Source organism: Xenopus tropicalis, chromosome 1 (assembly GCF_000004195.4).
Source record: "Xenopus tropicalis strain Nigerian chromosome 1, UCB_Xtro_10.0, whole genome shotgun sequence".
Classification (NCBI taxonomy): Eukaryota; Metazoa; Chordata; class Amphibia; order Anura; family Pipidae; genus Xenopus; species Xenopus tropicalis.
Genome location: NC_030677.2, coordinates 170,655,356 through 170,682,495, shown reverse-complemented (window position 1 = coordinate 170,682,495; position 27,140 = coordinate 170,655,356). Strand labels below are relative to the sequence as shown.

Below are 27,140 nucleotides of genomic sequence, written 5' to 3'. Positions count from 1 at the left end.
CCATTTATAATTTGCTATAATTTCATTTTTTGTTTTTTTTGTAGGTGTCTTTTTCTTGTAGAATTCCTGTAGCGTTCCCTACTGGAGATGCAAACTCACTGTGCAGAAGTATTGTGATGTATGCCAGCACAAAAAATGTAGACTTAGCCATCCTGCAAGGCAAACAGAAACCCCCAGGCATGGCACGTTCTACATCTATGCTAATTTCTTCAGGCCAAAGTAAATCCTCTAACAGTTTGAAACTTAGCATTTTTACGCCAAATGTTTTAATGATATCAAAACATGCTGATGGGTCCCTGAACCAGTGGCAAGTCAGCTTTGCTGAGGAATCTGCCTTTTCGACTGTTCTCAGCATTTCTCACAAATCTCGTTACTGTGGACATCGTTTTCATCTCAATGATCTAGCCTGTCATTCTGTGTTGCCGTTACTGCTTACAACATCTCATCATAATTCCTTGCAATCCCCGGAGCAAAATGTGTCATCCAACTGTTCAGAAGAAGACTGTTCTCTAAGTGATCATAACAGCACACCAGAGACTTGCCAAGATGCCAGTGCGGTGTACAGTGAACTCATCCTCTGGAGGGTGGACCCTGTTGGGCCTTTATCTTTTTCTGGTGGTGTTTCTGAACTTGCTCGCCTTAACTCTCTTCATGTTTCTGCTTTTTCCAATGTGGCCTGGTTGCCCACTCTCATACCTAGTCATTGTTTAGGTAAGGCTTTTAGTTCAGATTCCATTTTAATTTCCTATGTCCATTCTCTGTGAGAGTTATAACCCCAGATCTATTTTTTAGGTGCATATTGCAATTCTCCAAGTGCTTGTTTTGTTGCGAGCGATGGGCAGAATTTAAGGCTGTATCAAGCTGTGATTGATGCTAAAAAACTTTTGTGTGAGCTGTCCAACCCAGATATTTCTGTAAGTGTTTTGGTTTTTTTTTTTCTTCAGTGGCAATTTATGTATGAGACAGACCATATTTGTCGTCTGGGGCATAATTTGGTGTAATGGGGACATGGCTTTGGTTTATCAGGGGTTTGATCTATCTTTAGGACACTAAGGAGCACAAGAAGGCAGTGGGATAATAACCCAGACCCCCATGGGGTCAGATGATATGTGATGGTGGTCTTTACAAAAACAAAATCCTATATGTCCATGAGGAAGACTACATGACGCAACTGAAATATTAGATTTACAAATGGTTTTTCTTTTGTAATTTATTTTGTAATTCCTAATTTTCTCTTCTTTCATTTGATATAATGTCATATAAGGTTTTTCACTTGTGGTTTCCTTCATTTCTTTTGCTTTATATTTTCAGCTGCTTTTTTCTTTTCTTATTCAAACTTTCCATGTAGCCATCTGCTGTTACCTTATCTTAACTGCTTTTATTTACCCTCTCCTGTATTTAATTTTATTACTTTTACATTTTGACAAGTCTTCTTCCTTTAATACAAATGTATCCCCCTCTCCCTTGTTTATTCTTTCTTGGTCTCTTTCTGCCTTGCTTATTTTCTGTTGCATTTGTCCCTTTCTCATTTACTAATTTTAGTGCAGGGAAGATAGAATGTGCCAGGGACTAAATGGACTTTGGTAATTTACTCTAGAGATAGAAAAAATTACATTAATAACTGGTTGATAGATACTATAATGCAATGTTATTCTGAGAGACGGAAGGGTCCAAAGTAACATATTCCTGCTGGTCCATAAGTGGTATGTTACTACTAAATTTGCTGTGTTTGCTGTGTGTATGTATATATATTATATATATTATATATATATATATATATATATATATATATATATATATATATATATATATATATATATATATATATATATATATATATATATATATATATATATATATATATATATATATATATATATATATATATATATATATATATATATTAATATAATATAAAATTACATTTGCAAATGTTATTGTTTTTAACATAAAAACCAAGATAACAATATTTTTTTCTCCCCTGTTGGCCACCCTTCCCAGACCTAACAGTTAAGTGTGGAATCACAGTAAAGTCAACCGTTTTATGTGTTTATCCACAGTTTTTTGGATAGAAATAGTAATGTCACACATTGAGACTTAAAATGTAGGATCCTAATTGGGATCTGTAATATCTGAAAGTTCTGTCTGGCTTTAGACGAGATGTCCCATTTTTTGTGGAATATGGGACAACTGTTTTTGCAGTTAACGGAAAACTGTACCCCCAAACAATGTAGGTCTCTATAAAATATACTGCATACATATAAAGCTTATATGTAAAACCCTGCTTCATCTAAATCAACAATTTTTCATTAAAATATACTATTTAGTAGTTTGTGTTATTGGGTGATCCTAAATAGAAAATTGCCATTTTAAGAATTACAGGCCTCCCCCTGGGATCATAGGATTCACAGTGCTCAAAAACAAGGCACACATACATGCTAGGCCCCATCAGCCAATTAATGGACAGAGTTCTGTATTTTGCTTCCACACTTCTTGTTACTGTTAAAGCTGCATCAGTTCTGGTTATGTGATCTCTGAGGCAGCACACAGCCCATCACTAAATGGTGGATCAAGTTGGATCTGATTAATGTGTCCAGTCAAAGTCTAGTATGATTGTAAAGGTTGCATAATTCCGTACTGTATCTTTAAGAGAACACCAGTAGGAGTTGATATTATGGCAGTCCTAGAAGCCAGCTCCCCTGGTATGGTTTGTTTTTTTTTAATAATTAAATAAACAAATAATCCTTTTACAAAATAAAAAAAAAATAATTTTTTGTGTTTTTTTTTTTTTTTTTTAATTTTACAGAAATACGTTGGAGAAGTGTTCAACATCATTAGTCAACAATCAACTGCTAGACCAGGATGCATCATAGAATTAGATGCAATTACTGGCCTAGTAAGTATTCTTACTTAGCCTGACACTTATTTTCTCTTCAGGCAAGTGTTCTATATGAGTTTTACTAATTGTATTTATTTTGATCAGCATGGCAGAAAAACTCAGCTGCTTCATGTCTTTCAAGAGGATTACATTTTAGGAAATAATAAGAAAAACACTGGAAACAGTGGCTTTACATCAGATTCTGGTAAATTTCTGCTATTTTTTTTTAGATATTTTTATATGTATATTTATAGCAATCGTAATTGTGCTAAATTAGTAATGTTTTATGAGCAGGGGTCCTCTTATCTCCCACATGTGTGAGTAGTTCTGTCTTCTAAAAAAAATGCTACACACATAGCATTGCCTAAAATACAGAAATCAGAAGCTTAACCCCCAGAGACATGACCATTTCTATGTATTTGGTTGTTTCATGGATACAACCTTCTTTACTACAACAGTAGTAAAATTACATTTTTACTATCTAGAAGAAATGTCCAGTTAATCAAGGAACACTATTTTTGCTATAATAAGTGCTATTATATTTAGATATATTTATAATATATTATATTTAGATACAAACAGAACTGATAATAAACTGATTGATAAATAAACTGATAATAAATTAATAATATATTTGTGAGGCTAAGGCAAGGCATATGTATTTGCAAAGTTCAAAGTAAAAAATATCTGAAAACTTGAGAGATATCTTTACCTCACTTGCTTATTCTTATATGTTTTTCCAGGTTTTAGATAACAAGCTTTTTTTTTTTTTTTTTTTATTAATTAATCATAAAATGAGTTGTTTTTATGAAATACAGGTCAGATAAATCTACAAATGGTGAATATCATACAAAGAAGCATACAGAGCCAATGTGCAGGATTAGAACCATCAATAGGAGTTAGAGGGCCAAACCACCCACATACTCTTGTTATTTATATGTGTACATAAAGTATTTCACATGTTAATATGACTATTAAAATAAGGTGAAAAAGAAATCATTTTCATCCATGTAGGTAAATTGTGAGCGGTCTTGCTGGAGAGTAGGGTTTGTTTGAAAAACATTTTTGTGAAAGTTAATACACATTAATACACTACAGTTTGTAAAATTATTCTTTACTATTATTATTATTATACACTGATTGCTGCTTCCCTCCCTATTCCTCTCATGCTATTTCTTTATTCTCCCCATATAACAAACTTATTTTGCTTACACCCACTATTTTTTTAATGTGTGCCCCTCCTTCTGTACATTTCTGTGCTCTTTCCTTCTGTGTAATTCTCTATATAGCCTGTACTTTTTCTGTCTCCTATCTCTTCTCATTATTTCCTTCTAAATTCTGCAACTGCACTTCATGTTCTACTTGTCATTTTTTTTCTTATTTTTCTGTTCTTCTATCCCTCTTCATAGTCTCAGATTCTGTGTTTACCTTGCTGTTAGGTGAGCTCTGGCTGGAGATATTCTAAGAAAATGCTTGTCCGCAAACAAAAGAGCTGCTCAGGGAATGCTTAATTCTGACAGCAGTTTGGATTACTTGCCACTTCCTAAATCCCTGTGCATTTCTATGATGCTAATCTTAAAACACTTCAATGGAACATAGGTTACCTGCCAGCTAAGGGAACATGCTTGATTAGTGTGTTATAACCTCAGTAATTGGTAAAAAAGTGTCTCACTGAAGGTACTCCAAGGACTATCATTTGGTTAATCCTGACTGGAAAGCAGTAACATACAACAGTTTATAAAATAAAGGATAAAAAATTACCCCTAAAAAAATACCCCAGACGTTAATCAGGGCAACTTTCAGGAGTGCTACTTACTTGCCACTAAGTGATTTATGTGATTTAAAGTGGTTTAATCACCTCAGATGAATTGGTAAAATTGTAAATGCAATGTGGCCATAAAAAAAAAAACCCTAGTTCCAAATATTTGTGTTCTATTCAAATGAAGTTCAGATGCAAATTTTTTGTTTTTTCTTTGTTGTTTTTAAGAAACCTCACAGACTGGATACTCTGAAAAATTCTACCTTGTAGTAATTGAGTTGACTCAAGAAAAGCGATCAAATCTGCACATGTGGAAACTGCACCTCAAATCTGTGCCAGTGTCTATAGGTATGCTGATTTTGTATTTTCTTACTCTTATTATCCTGCACAGGCTTTATGTCGTTTTATGTTATTTTTTTTTTAACATATATTGGGGCCGATTCACTAAAGGTCGTTAAGGCTTAACGCATAATTTTTTGCATTAAAAAGTGCTCAATAATTAAGTACTGATTCATCAAATCATTTCACATGTGTTACTACTCATATCGCATGCGGAAAAAAACGCATTATCGCAAAGCGTTGCATTGCGGTAATTAACGAATAGAAATAATAGTAACGCATGATTCACAAACACATATGAAGCGTTAAATATCGCAATAATCTGTGCTAATATTAACACCTACTTGGGCTAGGCAGTATTTAAAAAACATCGCGGTTCGTGAGCGTTTGGCAAGACAAGATGGAGTTTGCGGTCAGAGTTTTGTTGGCTTGTGAAGAAGAGTATCAAGTATGTGATTGCCCTAGAGTGATGCATCTAATCACTCTGATGCGCTAATATTGCGTGCTACGAAATAATGCATAAATATATCGCATGGTTTAAAATATTGCTTAAAAATATGTCATCGCCAAATAAATGACGGCAATAACATCGCTTCTTAATTCAGACAAGTGTCCTTTTAGTGAATCGATCGTTAATTCGCAAAATATAAGAAGTGATAATATTTTTAACGCATGCTATAAATATCACTCATTTTTTGGCCTTTAGTGAATCAGCCCCATTGTCTCATAAATAATTTTTCATTATTAATATTATATATTTGTATGGTTATATTTACAGTACATAATAATCATCGGAGGATGTTCTGATTATAAATGAATTGGCAGACAACAGTCATACAAAAGTGGTGTCCCAGAAATGCATTGTAGGTCACCAAAGGACATTGTCAGATACACAATACATGCACAGATTTTATTGTTATCCAGCTAAAATTTTGTAACCTGTCCGATTGACTAAACACCTGATCACCATGGTATGAAAATTATCGGGATGATAATTCATAGCCCACACTCAGTCTGAAAATTGTATGAAAATATGTTTCCTCCAATTATATCGATGCATGTATGGCCAGCTTTAGAGGAAACTTGAGCCCTAATTACAAATATGGCTAGAAATGTGGTATTTTATATACTGCACAGCCTAACGGTTCAGCAACCCGATAGTAGAAATTATCAAAGCCTTCAAAGTTGTGATACACCATCTTGATTTTTGTAAGGGGTGTCAGTGACCTGCACATGCTCAGTGTGCATTATGTAGAGAATTAGGTTTGTCCTAGAAGCAGATGCTACAGGGCTGATTATTAAATTCTGATGCCAATTGTACTGATTTTTAAAGCTGCCATGTTATAAGAATCAAAATTAATTACTAATCAACGCTGTATTGTGACACAGTATTTTGTCTGTCACTTAGCTCAGGTAAGTGACAGCAGCACAGAGTAGCAGTAAATCAGCAGAACAGACGATGGGGGGCTACTGGGGGCATCTTTGGAGGCACAGACCTTCTCTGCTAAAGGACTGTGGTTGACTTGGACTGGTACAGAAGCACAAAACCTAATGTGCAGCATTTCTGCCCTACTTCTTTGTTAAATTTCCCTTTAATGGAAAATAACTTATAAGTACTTAAAGGAACAGTAACACCAAAAAATGAAAGTGTATAAAAATAATTAATATATTATGTACTATTGCCCTGCACTGGTAAAAGTTGTGTGTTTGCTTCATAAACACTACTACAGTTTATATAAATACCCTGCTCTGTAGCCATGGGGGCAGCCATTTAAATTGAAAAAAGGAGAAAAGGCACAGGTTACTAAGCAGATAACAGATAAGTAGCATAGATTCCCATTGTATTCTTCACAGTTATCTGTTATCTTCTTATGTAACCTGTGCCTTTTCTCCTTTTTTCAATTTAAATGGCTGCCCCCATGGCTACACAACAGCTATTTCTATTAACTACAGTAGTCTTTCTGAAGCAAACACACAATTTTTACAAGTGCAGGGCAACAGTACATTATATTTTAATTATTTTAAAACATTTTTATTTTTTTAGTGTTACTGTTCCTTTAATGAATTTAGCTCTTTCAAGCAATGCAAGGCAGCAACAGCAACAATAACCAGATATGCCCTGTATTAAAAGCAGTATAAATGCTTTACAGTTTTGGTCTCCAGAACTAAAAATGAATAGTATCTAAATAAAGAGATGCTAATCACTTGTTTTATTTGAGTTCTATTCATTCTTCATAGTTCAATGCATTCTTTAATACTTACAGAAGATCAATCTGGATCAGACACTTCTGAAAATGCTCAGCCAATAGACGATTCATTCAGTTCTGCTTCTGGAGAAAAAGTCCAGTCACCTCACACCCAGAGATATCAGACCTGCAAAGCCAATCTTCAGAGTACAAGCAAGATGACCCTTTCATCTGAAATTGTTTACAGCCAAGAATTAGACTTACCAGATGGAGTAGAAATAATCAGTGTTAAACCATCAGCAGGTATGTGAGGTTTTTTTTTAGTTTTTTATTTTTAGGGTTAGTCAAGTGCTGTTACCTTGTACAAAGCAGATGAGGCATCTTTAGTGTGGTGACCTCTCTGGTAAGCAGCGGATGGGAGTCCCAAGGGTATAGAGAGGCCAGTAATGCACCTAACTTAATTCATTTAATATATGTGTGTGCGATGCATAACAACTTCAATAAGGCTCGGGGGTGTAGCTTAAACTATTTTAAGTTTCCTTTTGTTGCACATTGGCTTTGCTGTTTTGTTTTTGTTTTTTAAGATTCTTTCCTATTGTTTTTTCCTTTTAGGTCATTTGAGTAGTTCTTCAATTTATCCAGTTTGTCATGCTCCTTACTTACTAGCAACATCTTGCTCTGATGGCAAGGTGAGGTTCTGGCGCTGCAGAATGGATTCAGATCTGCCTCTTTCACCAGGTGACATGGAAAACAGTATTACTTATATGTGGGAAGAATGGCCTTTGCTTGTTGAAGGTGGCCTTCAGAATGGTGCAGTGAGTGTACCAGGGAGACCTATTGAAGTAAGCTGTGCCCATACAAATTGTCTAGCTGTAGCATTTAAGCAAACGCCAAGTAAAAGTAGTAACGCATCTCAAGAATTATTAATGCATGTAAGTATTTTTGAATGTGAATCTACTGGTGGTTCATGCTGGATTCTAGAACAAACCATTCATCTGGATGAACTGAGTACAATGGTTGAATCTGGCATAAGTATCGACAATAACCTTGTAGCTTACAATAAGCATGATGTTTTTTTATCTTCTAACAAGCAGCTTCACCCAAACACAAAGCATTTGGTCCATTTAGACTGGATGTCAAGGGAAGATGGTTCTCATATATTAACTATAGGTATAGGTTCAAAACTTCTAATGTATGGCCAGGTTGCAAAAAAGGTACAAGAGCAACCTTGTAAAGAAGATTTTGCATTGCAGCTGTGGCAAACTGCAAAAAACACAGCTCATCCGAGATTTGTACTTTTAAGATGTGTGGACTTGGTGTCTTCTGTGGAAGGATCTCTTCCACTGCCTGTTTCTTTGTCCTGGGTACGTGATGGAATTCTTGTTGTTGGAATGGACTGTGAAATGCATGTCTACTCTCAGTGGCAGCCTTTCTCAAAACAAGTTGCAGCAAGCACAGACTCTTATAATGGGAGCACTCCGTCTATTACAAACTTAGTCAAACAAAGCCAGTCTGTTGGATCTGGTCTTAACCCTCCAAAAAAATCGATGACTAGATCAATGACAAGTTTAGCACAAAAGCTCATGGGAAAGAGAACTGCATTTGACCTTCCCTTAGAGATGGAGGACTCGGGCCTTTTTGAAGCCGCTCATGCTTTGTTCCCAACTTTACCTCAGTATCATCCTTTGCAGCTTTTAGAGCTCATGGATCTAGGTAAAGTCCGCAGAGCAAAGGCTATTCTATCACATCTGGTAAAATGTATTGCTGGGGAAGTGGTAGCTATTAATGACAATGAACCTAGCTATGAGCGCAGACTAAGATCTCTTTCAATAAGTGCTAGTGGAAGCACTTCTCGAGATCCTAAAACTTTTAGCAAACCAGATAATGTAGACTATACAGAAATAGATTCTATTCCTCCACTGCCACTACATGCGCTACTCACAGCAGATGAGGAGTCAACATTTACATCCACAGTTGAGAAGTCGAGTAATCATAACAACTCTAACAAAAGCAGTAACGGTACTGCTAATGATGAAAATTACGATGAACTGTTTCAAGTTCCGACACTGGGACCTGATGATTTGACTACAATGGATTCTGATGATGAAACTACAAAGCCACAAGTTATTGATCTTTCCCAATATAGTCCCACTTATTTTGGCCCAGAACATTCTAAGGTCCTCTCTAGACATTTGCTTCACTCCAGTCTTCCAGGCCTGACTCGCATGGAACAGATGTCTCTTATGGCTCTAGCTGATACAATTGCCACAACTAGTACCGATATTGGAGAAAGTAGAGACCGCAGCCAAGGTAAAAATTTATATTTTCGTTTCTTATTTACCAATAGTATTATTCTTGTCTAGCTGCAGTTATTTTTTTGTTAAATAAGATGAGCTTTTAAACCACTGGCTTACAATAATGTTATCCCTCTGATCATCCTGTAGGCAGACTGATCAGATATTGTGCCATTTGACCTCTCACATAGCCTAAACAAGTGGTTCTGACAGGAAGTATGGAGAAGGTGCTGTAGGTTCTCTCTTTGGCATCAAATAATTGAGGGAACATAGCAGAGAAACATTTTGTAAAAAGTCAGTGTTAATTAACAGGATGCCACATAGAGACAGATTTATTTTCCAATTTTTATATATTAACCCTATATTTACATACAGATCTGTTTATTACAAAGAATTTCATATAGTCCCTTACATACAGTATTAATTAAACACTGTTTTCCAGACTTTGTTTTTTAATAGACCGCCTTTTGATTAGTGTGACAGCTGTATAAAAGGCAGCCTGACTTTGATCAGGTTCAGCCATAGCGTTAAAGGTTATTAACTGTATGATTCTTTTGGCATAAATATATAACTATAATTTTATAGGACTAGGTCATTGATGGTAATTGCCACCCACATTTCAAGTGAGTGTATGATGAAGAAACATTTTTTTTCTCGTGTATTGAGTTAGGATCTCAGACCATAACTGCATTATTATGGGGCAGGCCCATAGCATGTGAGAAATGGGTTGGTTCTGTGGGACATATAAAACTGGTATAGGATTTTTAAAAAAAAATCTACTGTTTGCTGTTCTAAAGGTGGGGAGACCCTTGATGAATGTGGACTGAAGTTTTTTCTGGCTGTTCGGCTTCATACGTTTCTCACTACATCTGTTCCTCCTGCATTTAGGGCTCAGCTTTCCCACCAAGGTAACATTGATGAATATAACAGTGATATTGAAGGGGAAGAAATTAGAATGTAAAAGAGCATTACAGTACACAAGTCCCCTGAGCACCTGTAATGTAATTACTCATATTGAAATTGATTATGTGGTAATCCTAATATAGGCAATAACATATTAATAAAAGATGGTGTCATGATAGCACTCTTATAGAATCAACCTTTCTCATCAATTCTGTTTTCTATGCAAGCATTTGTTTTTGTGAATACTATGAATGTTACTGTTAAGTGTGGTTTGGGAAATATTGAACCCAAACTGCAATTTCTGACAGCAGTTGCTTGTACTAGAGCTTATTTAGGGGTTTGAGTAAAAAATGTTGAATATTTATGCAATCACTACTTTTCAGTTTTTTTTATTTCTTAATCTGTTATTAAGGAACAACTGCCACTTTGGGGCTGATTTACTAACCCACGAATCCGACCCGAATTGTAAAACTTCCGACTTGAAAACGAACATTTTGCGACTTTTTCGTATGTTTTGCGATTTTTTCGGATTCTGTACGAATTTTTCGTTACCAATACGATTTTTGCGTAAAAACGCGAGTTTTTCGTATCCATTACGAAAGTTGCGTAAAAAGTTGCGCATTTTTCGTAGCGTTAAAACTTACGCGAAAAGTTGCGCATTTTTCGTAGCGTGAAAACTTAACGCTACGAAAAATGCGCAACTTTTCGCGTAAGTTTTAACGCTACGCAAAATGCGCAACTTTTTACGCAACTTTCGTAATGGATAGGAAAACTCGCGTTTTTACGCAAAAATCGTATTGGATCCGAAAAATTCGTAAAGAATCCGAAAAAATCGCAAAGTACCGATCATTACGAAAAAAACGCAATCGGACTCCATTCGACCCGTTCGTGGGTAAGTAAATCAGCCCCTTTGTCTCAAAAAAGGTGTTCCACCAAATCTCAGAGACTTTGTAATAGTTTCTTTAAAAGAGTTGGAGAGATCCGCAACTGAACAGAAGAAACTGTTCATGGTACAATTGTAACCTATATTCTGCACAGAATTGGGTTTTATGTAAGAATAGCACAAAGAAAGCCATTGCTTAAAAATTCGAAGTCCCTTTTGAGTTTGAAAAAAAGAATGTGAAGGACCCATCAGTAATGAAAATGACTCTTAACCCACAGGCAAAGTTACACTGTGGTTTAAAACCAAGCAACCTGAAAATTGCTGTTTTGCCTGCCCCATCCAACCTGATCTTTATAGAAAGCTTGCCATTAAGAATGTGCAAGAATTGCAGAAGACAAAAAGGAGACATTCGTCGCACACCCTAGCTCTCCAAAAAATTGAAAAGCTTGGTGCATAATGCTGGAGGGATCGGCACCCTCCCAAAAATTACAAATAGTAAAAAAGCATGCTTGATAAAGGGGTCACTTTGCCCCGAAACGTTGCACCTCTGCAATTAAGATTTCTAAGGGCTTGTCCCGTTTGTAGCTCTGAGTGCCATTGCTTTTTTACTATCAAGAATTGCAGCATCCAGATGAGCAAAGTTAGTAGACACCCCAAAAGAATTAGTGGATCAATGCTTAACAACCAACAAATAGCTGCAATTTTTGTTTAATTAACTTCTTTTGTGTCATAATAACATTGTTTTCATCTTGCAGTGTTAAATATGTTGTGTAAAATCAAATGAACTATGAGCTACGAGCTATGTAGCTCTCTCCTAGACAGTTTCTATTTTATTAACCCTTATTTGAATTTTTTTAGGCTTGTCTACAAGTCATTTTGCCTGGGCCTTTCATTCTGTGGCAGAGGAAGAACTGCTTGGCACACTTCCTGCCATGCAAAAAGGAGACCCTACCTGGGCAGAACTGAGAGCAATGGGAGTAGGTTGGTGGTTGAGGAACACCCATAACTTGCGGACATGTATTGAAAAGGTGTGCTGAGTTGCTTGTTATTGATTGCAGCTATTCGAATCATTACTTGATCTTTTTTGAAAGCAACCTTTGAATCGATAACTGGTATTGACATAAATCTCTTTGCTTTAACAGGTAGCCAAAGCAGCTTTTCAGAGAAATAATGACCCCTTAGATGCAGCCATATATTATCTTGCAATGAAGAAGAAAGCTGTAATATGGGGGTTATACAGGTAAGAGGTTTTCCTTATCTTTTCTATCTGAATTGTATATACTTTCTTTCCACTGCTTGTAGTTGTGCATGTCCATGTTTGGAACATAAGCAAATTCAAGCACATTGTTCTTAGTGTAAATTTCTGTACATGTCTAATCTATAAATGACACTTGTGCTATGAATGAAAAACACATATAAGACAGTTTAGGGATTATGATAAACAAACATGCTTGGCAGGGCTTTCCCTGCTGAATAAACAATTTGTTATATCTGCTTTATTTAAATGGTATTACTTTATAAAGAACAGTCAGAATTTCACCATATGGTCTCAGATTATTATTAGGATTTTTGCAGGTTCACTGTAGCCCGTTGTATACCAACAGAATTTTGCTTACTACAGACCCCTAATTATGTTACATCATGGCTGCTTTTACTTTCAAGCTGGCATCCTGTAAATGCTGCTTGTTGATTGGTTGCTATAAGTGACTAGACCTGTAGCAAAGTTTGCACCTATTACTTTGATTACATATATTTCCTTACAGTTTAATTATTATTGAGAATACTCTCACTGCTTAAGCACATAGAGTAAATTAGTGTTTATCTCTATATTACAGGTCGCAGAAAGATGCAAAAATGACACAATTTTTTGGAAATAATTTTAATGAAGAGAGATGGAGGAAAGCTGCTTTGAAAAATGCTTTCTCACTTCTTGGCAAACAGCGTTTTGAACATTCTGCTGCTTTTTTCCTTTTAGCTGGCTCCTTAAAAGATGCTGTTGAGGTGCGTGACTAAGGGAGGATTTTTACTGGGGGAGGAGACTACCTTAATTAAACTGTTGCTTCCAACTCTAGCTTATTGGTCTCAATATAGCAGCAAAAAAAAAAAAAAAAAAATCAAAAATATTGCTTTTAATTGTACCATAAAATTGTAGTCTAAATTATATTATCGCATATTACCATATATTTTAATACATTTTTTTGTATGTAAAAGTGAGAAGCATATCATTTATTTAATTTATTCTTCTACAGGTGTGCCTTGAAAAACTGCATGATATCCAGTTAGCTCTAGTGATAGCAAGGCTTTATGAGACTGAATTTGAAAAATCTTCAGCCTATAAATCTGTTCTAAAAAGGAGAGTTTTGGGGATGGAGCCTCATAGCAAAGAACCCATAGTTTCAAATATGCATTCTGATCCATTCATACGAAGCATGGCCTACTGGATCTTGGAGGATTATAGTCAAGCACTGGAAACCTTGCTAAAACAGCTAGTGAGAGATGAAAAAGGTAATACGGCCATCTAGAATTGCTTAGAATTTATGCTAAAAATGCTGCCTTCAAAATGTTTAAATTAAAGAAACCATAACAAAAAATGAAAGTGTTTTAAAGTAAATAAAATATAATGTACTGTTGCCCTGCACTGATAAAACTGGTGTGTTTGCTACAGAAACATTATTATAGTTTATATAATACCCTATAAATACCCTGCTGTGTAGCCATGGGGACAGGGTACATAGCAGATAACACATACTCTGTAGAATATAATGGGGTTTTATCTGTTATCTGCAAAGTAACCAGTGCCTTTTCTCCTTTGAATGGCTGCCCACATGGCTACACTAAGGGGCTGATTTACTAACCCACGAATCCGACCCGAATTGGAAAAGTTCCGACTTGAAAACGAACATTTTGCGACTTTTTCGTATGTTTTGCGATTTTTTCGGATTCTTTACGAATTTTTCGTTACCAATACGATTTTTGCGTAAAAACGCGAGTTTTTCGTATCCATTACGAAAGTTGCATAAAAAGTTGCGCATTTTTCGTAGCGTTAAAACTTACGCGAAAAATGCGCAACTTTTCGCGTAAGTTTTAACGCTACGAAAAATGCGCAACTTTTTATGCAACTTTCGTAATGGATACGAAAACTCGCGTTTTTACGCAAAAATCGTATTGGTAACGAAAAATTCGTAAAGAATCCGAAAAAATCGCAAAACATACGAAAAAATCGCAAAATACCGATCATTACGAAAAAAACGCAATCGGACTCCATTCGACCCGTTCGTGGGTAAGTAAATCAGCCCCTAAAGCTTCCACATGCAGGCATATTACTTCCTATAATCTCATTCAAGTTAAAATGCTTTATTTTTCACTGCTTTGCTTCTTCTCTGTAATGATAAGATAAAATATGAAAAATGACAACTTATTAGTCATTTCATCAGGAGTAGGTTAGATGGTCATGGTTACATTGATGGAGGGTGTGTTTGGTCTTCAGCCAAGAGGTTATATGGCTTAGTTAATACAGTATGGTTAGTTAAATGTACGTCTTGTAAGTTGTTCTTCAAGTGAAATATTTGTCTCTTCACTTTAGATGAAGCATGTAACCTGTCATCTAGTTGTGATCCATCTGTTTTCAATTTCTACAATTTTCTTCGTACACATCCCATGCTATTAAGAAGACATTTTGGATCCTCTGAATCTTCCTGTACCAAAATGAGGATTACTGTGGAAAATAGCTTAGCCGACAAAATTAACTTAGGGGAGAGAAGACTGTTTTTTACAACTGCCCATGCTCATTTAAAAGCTGGCTGCCCCATGCTTGCCTTGGAAGTGTTGTCAAAAATGCCCAAAGTCGTAACAAAATCAAAACCGCTACTTCGTACGTCAAGTTTAGCAGATACTAGCAAGGTCACAACACCATTGTCTGAGATAAAAGAAGCAGGAACCAGTAACACTGATTGGGCAAACTCTGTGGTCAATGGATCATTGTCTTCTTTTGATATGTCATCAGATAAGCAATCAAGCTCTGTTCTTTTGTTTGACTGGAGCCAGCCTTCAACAGTTATTGATGATGAGCCCCTGGAATTAAAATGGGACAGTGATGGAGAAGATGAGGAATCTGGCTTGTCAATGAAAGACCTTAAATCTACACAAAGTACAGAGAGTACAAAGCAAGGGACAACTGGCACAAGCTGCTCTGATTCCTTAAGCATTGACGAAAATGATATACTTAGTCCTTCTGATGATGTTATAGCTGCACAATTGAAATTTAGAGCATGTCTGAAGATTCTTACTGGAGAACTGCGGACTTTGTCCACAGGCTATGAAGTGGATGGAGGAAAGCTGAGATACCAGTTGTACAGCTGGCTTGAAAGAACAGTTGTTGCTCTGCAACAGATATGTGATTACAATACTAGTTTAGAGGAGTGTACGTCAGGGGGAGCTGTGGAACTTTCTCGCGAAGACAGTTCTGAGAATTCATTGGATTGCAGCGCTACAAAGCACCAAAGAGAGAATTATCAGAGACGACAGTGGCTTCTCAAGTTTCAGTCTCTGCTAAGAATGTTTTTAAGTTTTTGCGTCTTACATGGTTCTCATGGTGGGGGGTTGGCATCTGTACGAATGGAACTGATATTGCTTCTACAAGAATCCCAGCAGGTATGTAACTTATGTGAGAAGGCTCATTACATGCTTGTATATAATGATCCAAAGCTCAACCTGTCTTATTATTTGTGTATGTACTTGTAGGTAAGTACTTTTCATGCATTGTTTTCTTCCTATATCTGTGTTTTAATGGATATCCAATGCCAACTTTCATGCAAGAACAGGCTACAGGCTTTAATTTTTCTCCAGTTATGTCAAATCCATATCCTGCAGTTAGAAGTCTTGTTAAGGCTACAGGTTATATCTGATCCAATGCTTGTCAAGGTTGTAGTTTAAGCTGTTTTGACATACCATTATCAAGAATTTAGTCTAACATCCTTCCTGAGGTCCTGCTTATGGCAAAGGAAACGTGCTGTGTTTCACCCTTGGGTACCATAATCAGTTCAGAGTGTCCTGGTGTCTGCTACCCTGTTACTTACAGATTGATGATTGTTCAGTTTATTTTTTAGAGAAAAAAAAAAAGTAGTTTTTATTTCTACCAGCAACAAAAGACATAGGGGAAATTTATTAACAAAAGCTATTTTGTTTTTGCCAGAATGTGAGTAGTCGATTATATAGCCCGTAATTTTATCCCTAAATCACTTTCTCACATTGTGGCTTCTGTTATAGCCATTTACTGTTGCATAAAATACAGTGTGTGTATGGAGGGGTAATCACTACATTTTTGTGAGAGTTTTGTGGGCCTCTTCTTTAAAAAAAAAAAATGAAGAGATTTTGGCCAGTGGAGTATCCAACAAATTGGCCATGCAATGGTTGATGCTTAGTTATCAGACATATATTATATATGTATAATACATAATATAAATATATTTTATATGTATGTCTGTAATAAAAGAACATTGACAGAGCATACTGTCTTGCTGTGTGACATTGTCTTAATGTTATGTCTTTGTTTTAGGATACTGCCATCCTTTCCAGTTCACAGGCGGAACAGACATCAATCCCTCTTCTGTTTGCCTGCACAGCTAGTGCCAAAACTGTTGTGGCAAACCCTTTGCTGCATCTCTGCAATTTAACCCATGATATCCTGCATGCCATAATCAATCTTGATTCCCCTCCACATCCAGATGTACATAATCACAAGGTATGATGCATACAGAATCTGTATGCTAAACAAAAACATGCTCATGCACCATGAATCCAAGTAGGGTTGCAAACGGTTACAAACTGGAAAGCTGCTGAACAGCTTAATAATTCAAAAACCACACATAAAAAATGAAGACCATTTGCATATTGTCTCAAAATTGCCTTCTACATCATGCTAAAAGTTACTTTAAAGGGGAACAAATATGAATATATGAATAGTTTTATTAATCTGTAGTCTGTTTTAGATGCAGAATAGTCTCTATTAAAAAAAACATTAGGAATTGTTATTTTTTCATATTGTTACATTTTTAATGTAAAAGAGAGCACTGTGACCTGCCTGCTCCCCAGCTTTTAACAAGCTGCTTGCCTTGATGAATTTCTTTATAGTATCTAATATTCTGCTAATGTTCAACAATATTCTGTCAGTAATAATAAACAGAATTCTACGGAGGGAACAATCAAGGTAAGGAGTTTCATAAAGGAGCAATCATAAAGAAAACCCTGCATGAATTAAGGAACTCACACAGCGTTTCGGTGGAAAAACCTTATTAGCGGAGATATTTTTCCCTGAGCTTAAATAAGAAAAAGTTTGGCAGCTTTTAGGTGCCAAACTTTTTCTTATTTAAGAAAGCCCGCTTGGGGAAAACTACCTCAACTAACAAGGTTTTTTTAAGAAAAACCTTGCATGAGTTAAAGCCCTTTAGTGGCCTATTAAAGAAACTTGCCAAACTCGAATATATATACAGTAATATATTATTTTGTTATGGGCTGTGTGCACCCTCAGAGATCACCAAACCAGAAAAAAAGCAGGGGGAGGCCCTTAATTCTGAAAAAGGCAGTTTTCTATTTAGGGTTACACAATAGCACATACTTCTAAAAAAGTATATTTTTATGAAAATGGTTTATTTAGATAAAGCAGAGTTTTACATATGAGCTTGTTTATGCAATATATCTTTATATAGACCTACATTGTTTGAGGGTACAGTTTTCATTTTAAAGGAGAACATGGTGACCCATTTTTGTGTAGTAAATCACAGGTTACCTATTCACATATTACAAATATGTAATTCTCTTTCTTGTACCCAACAGATCTACGTAATGCATACTCTGGCTGCATCACTTTCTGCGTGTATCTATCAGTGTCTTTGTGGAGGGCAAGCCAACAGGTAACAACCTAATTCAGACAAAATCAAAGGGTTCAAATGCCCATAGCTACCGTCAAGGCGGGGTACAGGGGGGAAGTCCTGTCAGAGGACCCATGGCAGAGGGGTCTCCCATCCAAGGCCTTCCACCCAAGAAGTCCAGTTGAGTGGTTGACTAATAATTTGTCCCTCCTGGGTAAATGGACCTGCTAACTAAATATTATGGGGCCCCATTATTTCTGGTTGCTCCTGCAAATGTCTTGTGAGTTTTATTTTGATTCTGATAAGGGTTTTCTTTCCTAATTACTCTTCTTTGTTTGTTGCATTGCAGCAGATTTATACTCCTTAAAGCTTCAAATATGCTTACCATACCTTTAACATTAATAGATCATATGTTTCACCTTATTTGCTTATATGGTGTGCATTTTATGGCAGTGGTGTTTTGTCCAGCACAAAATCTACTTGCCTAAACACTGTGCATCAAAATGCCTAATATAAGCTCCCGTTAGCCCCAGTTGCCTTAAAGTGCTGGCACCTGTGCTTGCCCGACTGATATTTTAGGGTCCAAAGATGGGGCTATTTGACACCATGCGGTTGGGTGAGTAAAAATAGTGGCTGGGGAGCGAATTCCTAAAATCTGCTTCAATATGATCAATATGAATTAACAGATGAACTGTAAATTATGAATTCTAGTTGTTGGTTGTTAATAGATGCATGGCATTCTCTTTTCAGCTCCTCAGTGCAAACAAATCCGTTTACAGGAATGGCGTATCAGAGTGTGTTACTTATTCATAGGCAACCTTTGAGAACAACAAGCTTAGATGAAGCAGTGATTCCAAATACATCCCCAACCCAGTGGCCAGGTAGAGTGCACTTCAGATTTCACTTTTCTTTAGGGTTATTGTGATACTTTCAGATATTATTTACGAGTTGTACCTTTTTTTTTTTTTTATAAAGGACAAGTAAACCCATTCACTGGGGGGGGGGGTAGGTGTTTATTTGTTAGGCACTCAATGTGAATTTAGTCATTATATGTATATTGCGAATTCATAAGGATGAAATTTAAATTGTAAAACACACTCCAATATTTTGGTTTTAATGTTAATATCTGACAGGGAACAATTAAGACAGTTGTGAATTTGATGTTAAGCTATTTTTTGGCATAAATCTATGTTACCCCAATTCAATTCCATTTATGCCTAAATCCACTGTCCCCCAAGTTGCCTTTTAGGTCATTAAGGTTGTGAAATAAGCCAGAAATAAGCCAGTTGAATATGTTTTGCACATTAGAGATTTACATGATACATTTTAGGATTAGAATGTTTTAGGTTCTGATTTCTATACCTTTGCAATCCCACAGGGATAAGTGCCTTGCTACGCCTGCTAAATTCTGCAGGGGAAGAGGCCCAGCCAGGGCTTACTATTTTGTTGTGTGAAATTCTCACAGCAGTTTATTTAAGCCTGTTTATTCATGGACTAGCTACACATTCTAGCCATGAGTTATTTTGCATTGTGGCCCATCCTTTGATCAACAAAATGTGGTCTGCAGTCTTCGGAGGAGGAGCCCGGATCCCAAGCAGGGGGCAATTGCCAGTTAAACCAGTTATAGGTATGTTGATATGCATTTGATAACTAATGTATCTTTCCTACATTAAAACCGTAACTATGTCTTATCCGCAGGCATAAAGTGCATTTATTCAGTGTGCCAGAGTATGACTAAAGTTATTTGTTTATGTCTCCAGTATTGTAGTAGTGTTGTATTGTAGTATTGTAGTAGTGCAACTAATTCTAGCTAATCAAAAAAAGGTTTCATTTAGGCAGTCCTTTGCCTATTTTGGCCATCTGTGGTAGGCCTAATTGAAATAAAACATTGGCATATAATTAGATCACATAAGGACCCTTGTAGAACATCAGCCAGGACTACATCCATGATTATTGTGGTTCTGGGCTTGTAGAAGTTTTCACCTAGTTCTATTGATATTCAAATGAGCCCCAATTAAATATCATTGGATTAAGTGACGGTTTTGGATTCATACATAGCAAAATGACCTTAATCGAACACCCAAATGCTTAATTTCTTTGTAAGTCCGGCAAGGTCCCTCCAAAAGCAGGCAAAATTGTAACTGAGCCACAAACACTACATATTTGCAGCTGGGGAACTTAATCAAAGGTGGTCACAATAAATGGGGTAGGGTACCCAACTGCAAATATCTAGTGTGAGCGGCTCTGTTACAATTTTGTCTGCTTTTGGAGGGTTCATACATAGTCCAGAGGGCTGCCAACTTTATAAAAAGAAGCCAAGGTGGTGTTGTCTATGTATGGGCACCATTATGTTGCAAAGTGCTTTGTATTTGAAAAGCACTACAGGGAATTGCAGTCTTCAGTTACATAATTGCATGTCAGGTTACTAAATAGAGGTCAAAAAGAAAATATTGGTATTAAGACTAAGAAATAATTGAGAAATGATTTTTACCTTACTGCCATTACTTGTACAAACTCACGGATTGGTGGAGATGATAATTTTAGAAATCTGTGCATGTAGTTTTCATTCCTTTGAAGTCTACTGCTTAATTTTTTATGATTGTGTTGAAACCGAATTGAAATCACTGTCTATACATTTAATAAGCAATACAGATATCTAGCGATATTGATCTCTGGCTCTGTTACGTAGATAAGATCTTTCCTATGTGAAACAGCATTAGGCAAAGTAATAATGTAAGTGCATGATGCAGTTCTCAGATCCATTTTCTTTACCAGTCTATTAGTCTATTAGTCCTTGAAGGTCCTAGGATTGATGCAAGTCTATTATGTTTATATATATATATATATATATATATATATATAATATATATATCTCCAGCAACTCCGGGATTTCTTGTGAAAAATCAAATCGAAAACGAAACGTTACGTTGGCTGTTTATGCTACTTTGAATATATGTTTTGATTTTTCACAAGAAATCCCGGAGTTGCTGGTCTTTTTTATACTATTGGAACCCTTTACCGAGCACCTGAGGTATGTTATGTAGTGGTGTGCCATCCTTTGTGTATATATATAATCTCTTGAATAAATATAAAGCCATCTGGTTTGAATGTGATTTGAAGTGAAAAAGCTAAAGATTGTCAGTATTAACTACAGATTTGTGAAAAGTGAAGAAAGAAAAATAGATTGTCTCTATGTTTAAAAAGAAAACAAAATGGGCAGAATATATTTTGCCCATGTTATAGGTGCTAATACTGTTTACATTTGGCCCATTTAGTGTTCCATTGTAGACATATTCAGGGTAAAACTATTAATTTATCCTTGGTCAGGCCAAGCGAGATTGTTTCAGGTGTCTGCAGATTCCATTTCACCCCAGGCACCTAATCTTGAGCTCTAGAGGAGCTAGCTTTTTACTTTCCCTGGTGTTGTCCAAGTGTTTTTTGAGACAAGGTTTTCACATTATTTCATGGCAAAAAGGTCCCTGGGCCAGACTTTCTTTAATTAACATTTTCCACACTTTTAACAGCGATCTAGCAGGTAATTTCTTCTGCTAACCTTTATTCATGGTTCACTCTTGATTGAAGCCACACAAGCCTTTTGTTTTTAGAACCAATTTACTTGGCTCATGTAACAAATGGGATTACTGGTAGATGTATTACAGGGACCTGACTGCACTGTAGATTTTATATTACTTACTCTTTGATCTGTCCTGTGCCATGTGCTGTTGGCAGCATGCTAAGAGGCAAGGGTTTAAGGTTGTCTTAACATTCATTTTTGGTATGATGTCAAGGGTGATATACTGATAGATTTAAACTGCTAATAGCTAGATGCAGTTATCATAGCAACCATGTATAAAATAATCTAAATGTAACAATAAGTAATACATATTAAAGGAGGGTGAAGCCTCCATCCTTGTGCCACCAGTTAGTCTTGAAAGTGCCCCTCTACAGGGCCTTCTTTAAAATGCAGAGTTGCATTTTGGAATGGGCCATCTTGCACCACTTTTTTCATTGGAGATTGGCGCAGCAGCATGAGCAGTTTAAGGCCACCCAGACCTGGAACTCTGCATTTTTAAAGGAGATACGCATAGAAACAATTTTGAGAAGAAATGGTGGCATGGGGAGAGAGACTTCAGTAGGGAGCCTGGTGTAGGAGGCATTTATTTTCTTAAAGGAGAAGGAAAGGCTAAGTCACTTGGGGGTGCCAAATGTTAGGCATCCCCAAATGACTTTAATCGCCTAACTTGTACCCTGGGCTGGTGCCCCTTTTAAGAGAGAACTGCACCAGCCCGGGGTAGCTGCGAGAGTGTCGATTCAGGCAAATCCTACTGAAAAAGGCCAAATCTTGCCCGATTCCCGAACCAAATCCTGGATTTGATACATCTCTACTATTTTTAACAGTAATCAAAATGCCAGCTTGCTGCCATGGAACATACCCACCTTGTTAGTGAATATGGGAATGTCACCTGCTTTGCATTGTTAGCCAAGGACAAGGCATGATGCAGATGTGTAGTTTTATGCTTTAATACAAGCTGTTGCAGTCAACACCATATGTTGTTCTATAAATGCAACATGGCTTTGTATGGAAAGATAGGAAAGCAACTTAATGCAAACATTTCAGTGACCATAGCTTATTCCACTTCTCCTGTACACTGAACATTTCTCTCTTTTGTTTTGGCAGGAAAACATTTTTCTATCCCTAGCCCACATCAGGTAGTTGTCTTCTCCATGGAATGTGTTGGCTTTTCCAAAGCCCTTACTGCTATCAGTACTCATAGCCCTCCCAGCCCTGCAGGCAAGATACTAGCCTTTAGATTTAGGTCTCCATACTAAATGTGCATACGTGTCATTTTGCATATCAGAAAAACAAACTTACATTTAGAGTGTGTTATATTTTTTTCTTGCAAGTTTATGGATTTCTAAATGTCAGAAAATAAATAAGAAAATAATTGCAGATTAAAAATGAATAGACACTTTTACTTGCAATTTAGCTTTCCAGTATCTAGTAATATCTAACAGTTCTCCTTATCCTGTCGATACAAACAATTAGAAATCCATATCTTTCAATGTTTTTCATTTTCTGTGCTTCTCAGCTAACATCTTTCTTGTAGCTTTGTGTGTTGTGTGCATTAAATATGACATTAACATTTTATTTGGTTGCGTGACCTAAATGCTTCCTTCTGATGTGTCTTCTGACTAAGCCTGTTTGCTTTAGGGGTGCATAGATGCTTTGCAAGTACTTTTATAACCAGAATTTAAAAATATAATTTACAAAACATACAGTAAATAGTGCCTAGCCCCTAGACCAGGGGTGTCAAACTCTATCATATAAGGGGGCCGTAATCTAAAATACAGGCCAAGTCGCCAGCCAGATTTTTTATTAAGATACTATACGGTCAGGCACAGTCACCAGGGGCCACATAAAACAGCCAGAATAGCCATATTAGACACGTGCCCTAGACAATGGCTTAAAAAATACTGCAGTTATTTCAGCAGCACCCAACTGTTATGACAGCGTTACAACATGAACTTAAACTAAAGACGGCAATATATGGCAGATTTAAGCTGCCAATTCGAGTCCTTCAGACCAAAGCGGCGGCTTATCTGCCTGTGTATGGGGACCCCCAACAAGCCAATCTGACTGACATCTGGCTAAAAATTGGCCAGGTGTCGGTTGGGCAGGTTTGATTTTCCAGCCAAGGTCAGAAAGGCATGGAGCTACAGAGAGTCGATTTTATTTTTGTAAATACTTATAAGAATAGGAGTGCTGTTCACAAGGGCAGGTATTGCTTCATATAGTTCTATGCATAAAGTTTGTTTTAGTTTACCTTTGGGCAGGTTTTAGTTTTACTGTAACCTCACAGTCCCCAGTAACCGTTATTTCATAAATAGTATTAATTTAATATACTGTGCAAACTTGGTTTTTATGAACAGTACTACCATTTAATAATGAAAAACAAATATATCTATGCTTTGAGAGAATTAACATTATTTGCAATATTACTTGAGCAGTAATTCAGCGTCATTCACTTTTCTGATCATTCTTGAGCAGCATCCTACTATTGCCACATTTATTTACTTTTTTTTTTTTGGTCCTTTGTCGTTTTTATTTGTTTTTGTTGAAACTTTACCTTTAAATATAAAAATACATTTTTACAAAGAAATGATGTCAAATAATACACATTTTAGACCTCTAAAACCTCTCGTTTTAAATTCATTATGATTTAGTGTACTGGTATGGGATCTGATATCTAAACACCCATTATACGTTAAAGGAATACTGTCATGGGAAAACATGGTTTTTACAGAACACATCAGCATTGAAATATAAAAAACCCGAACAATATTTTTTTTATATTTAATTTTGAAATTTCACATGGGGCTAGCCATATTGTTCATTTCCCAGGGTGCCACAGCCATGTGACTTGTGCTCTGATAAACTTCAGTCACAAAAAATAAAACTTTTGTAGGTTCAGGACTTTTATTTGGTGCATGTATGCAGCTTAAAGTTAGAGTTTAAAGGATGCCGGAGATTTGAGAATTAACCCCAGTTGGCTAAAAAGGTAACAATTATTGTCAATGAGAGATGTCCACTAGTGTATGAGCCTTTCTTTATCCTTTTAAGGTATGGTGATCTGAATTATCTGGAAAACCTATGTTCCCAGCATTCTAGATAACAAATGCCATACCTGTACTGGCATAATACTTCATTGCTACCAGCTGCTAATTGAAAGTAAATAAAATAGATATAGTACTTACAATTTGTGCAACAGTTTGAGGAATTGTTTTGATACATTCATAATAAGTTTCCCCTAATGAATCTAATAGCAGCAGGGAGTGGCCCTGGGATTCTGTTCTGCATTTTATGATTTCTTCCTTTGCTTCCTACTCTTTCTTCAAGCTCCCCATACTACTCCTTTTCCTCCATTAGTGTGTTTCCTAAATACTGATGGAACAGTCTTTGGTTTGACATCACAACATACATCATGGGTCAACAAGTCCCTTTAAACAATTCAGTGTGATGTGTTTTTTCTATTTTATTTGAATTCTGTGCTCTTGGGAAATCTGTACCCTTACAATTCTGATTGTTTGGTAACATTTTTGTGGCGATCTATTACTTCAGTATTAGAATGAACAACCCAAGATGTTTTCCATGCTGGGACCTGCTTACCAGAAAGATGATTCAGGGGGCAGAGAAGTCATGAGAGTTGGATCCTCTCTGTACTTGTCCAAATAAATACAAACAGGCTAAAAATACATTAAATTGCGGGTAGATCTTACAATATACAAGCTGCTCCCCCTGCTTATTGCTCAACAGCATTCAGCAAATATGTGAAAAGTAAATGTTCAAAATGGGATTCTGTATCTGTTTTTTGCTTGTCTGGTATTTACAAAACGTGTCCAACCAGTAGGAGGTGACAGAGCTACAACACACAGTAGCACTGACTAATATTTGTTCCTCGGAATCGAAGCTTTAGTGACCAGCCTGGTAGAGTTTCTTGTGCCCAGCAGAATATTAAGCTGTGAGACAACAGACTAATTGTATGTTCCTGTTGCTGTGTGTGATGTGGGGCTGAACTACATTCACTTGCAATCAGCACATTCCAGTTAATGCTTGCAAGAAAGGCCTATGCTGTGACTTTTTCTTCCCTTCTATATTCTTTGCAAACACAATTAATAAACCGGTTTCTTAGTGTTTTTATTGGCATTCCTAAACTTTCCATTGCACTATTATTTGGGCATGTGCATGCAGTTTGTGCATGTTGATCAAATATCTCAATTATAAAACTTAGAACATGTTGCATTGCAGCATAAGTATAAACATCTCTAATAAAGGTAAGTTGTTCTTAACGGATATTTTATGACTTCGGGTATTGGTAGGCAAACAAGCATATTCTGATGTTCATGCTTGCTGAATTATCTTTGAAAGCTTATTGCTCTGTACATAGCATATTAGGATGTTTATTGTAAATGGGTTAGGATTTATAATAAACATATTTATACTGATGCACAAAATACAATAGTACTTTGTGTTTGAATGTCAGAAATTATTTATACTATAACAATACTTACAAATGGCCGTTAAAGGTACTGTTATATGCTCTAGCAATGAATAATGCAGAAATGTTTTTATAAAACAAATATTTGTGTAACTTTTAAAGGAGAACTAAAACCATACTAAAGAAGTATGCTAGAAATGGTTGTACTGTACATTATGTTTTGTTCTTCTGTACCAGCCCAAGGCAACCACAGCCCTTTAGTGGGGAAGAACTATACATGCTCTGTGCTGCTGTCAGTTACTGAGCTTAGGGACCGACTTACAGTATATTGTGTATACAAATATAAAGACTGGTGCAATAAGTTTAGTATAATATCACATTTTTAGCCAAATTCATTTTTATGGTTTAGTTCTTTAGCTCTAAAATGAAGGTAAAACAGATTGATTTAAATTATGCATGCCTCAGCCAAAGATCTGTTATTATAGACGGCAATATATGTTCTTCATAAATTTCATTTAAATGAGAACAAAGGCTAAATGATGGCACAGTCGGGTAAGTATGTAAAATACAACTTTTCTAGCCATAGAGTTCATCAGTCCTATAACAGCAATGATCCAGGTCCTCAAAAATTGCCCATAGCAGCTTGCCATCCTGAATCTTGTCAGGCCATGATTTGAGCATCGTAACCTTTAACCAACTAACAACTTAATGACATTGGTTAGCCCCAACCCTCTGTTCCAATAGGTGCATTGGGAACTTTACTGAGTTTGTACTTTTCTTTCCGGGAATAAGTGGTTGGGGTATTTAGTGCCAGAGCATATGCAGTAATGCTATGTCTGCTGTCTTAGAAGGTGTATGCAGTATTGGCTGGGCATGATTATCAGCAGTTGGTGCCAATATATTAAGTGTTGAAACCATGTGTATTGGAATTGACAGCTCTTAGTTGATGAATAGTATTACAACATATTATTTGCAGAAAAAGCTGCAATGCATATAACACTGCCTCTTGTTAAAGGGGAACTGTGCCAAAACTTG

At 36.3% G+C, this 27,140-nt stretch overlaps 1 protein-coding gene across 3 annotated transcripts in view; it reads left to right on the top strand.

The window, feature by feature from the left end:
* Window positions 1-27,140, top strand: part of dmxl1 (Dmx-like 1) — a 78,863-nt gene that overhangs the window by 35,178 nt on the left and 16,545 nt on the right. For 2 of the 3 annotated variants that reach the window (XM_018090697.2, XM_002931732.5), the window contains exons 12-28: window positions 45-711; window positions 793-914; window positions 2,807-2,896; window positions 2,984-3,083; window positions 4,866-4,985; window positions 7,241-7,465; window positions 7,775-9,472; window positions 10,254-10,364; window positions 12,101-12,270; window positions 12,385-12,482; window positions 13,078-13,243; window positions 13,492-13,747; window positions 14,826-15,892; window positions 16,797-16,982; window positions 18,074-18,150; window positions 18,859-18,989; window positions 19,487-19,735. In XM_018090697.2, coding sequence (XP_017946186.2) covers window positions 45-711; window positions 793-914; window positions 2,807-2,896; window positions 2,984-3,083; window positions 4,866-4,985; window positions 7,241-7,465; window positions 7,775-9,472; window positions 10,254-10,364; window positions 12,101-12,270; window positions 12,385-12,482; window positions 13,078-13,243; window positions 13,492-13,747; window positions 14,826-15,892; window positions 16,797-16,982; window positions 18,074-18,150; window positions 18,859-18,989; window positions 19,487-19,735 — 5,533 coding nt within the window. Of the gene's footprint in view, window positions 1-44; window positions 712-792; window positions 915-2,806; window positions 2,897-2,983; window positions 3,084-4,865; window positions 4,986-7,240; window positions 7,466-7,774; window positions 9,473-10,253; window positions 10,365-12,100; window positions 12,271-12,384; window positions 12,483-13,077; window positions 13,244-13,491; window positions 13,748-14,825; window positions 15,893-16,796; window positions 16,983-18,073; window positions 18,151-18,858; window positions 18,990-19,486; window positions 19,736-22,786; window positions 26,387-27,140 lie in introns of those variants that run through there. The other variant, XM_018090704.2, reaches the window with a different exon arrangement.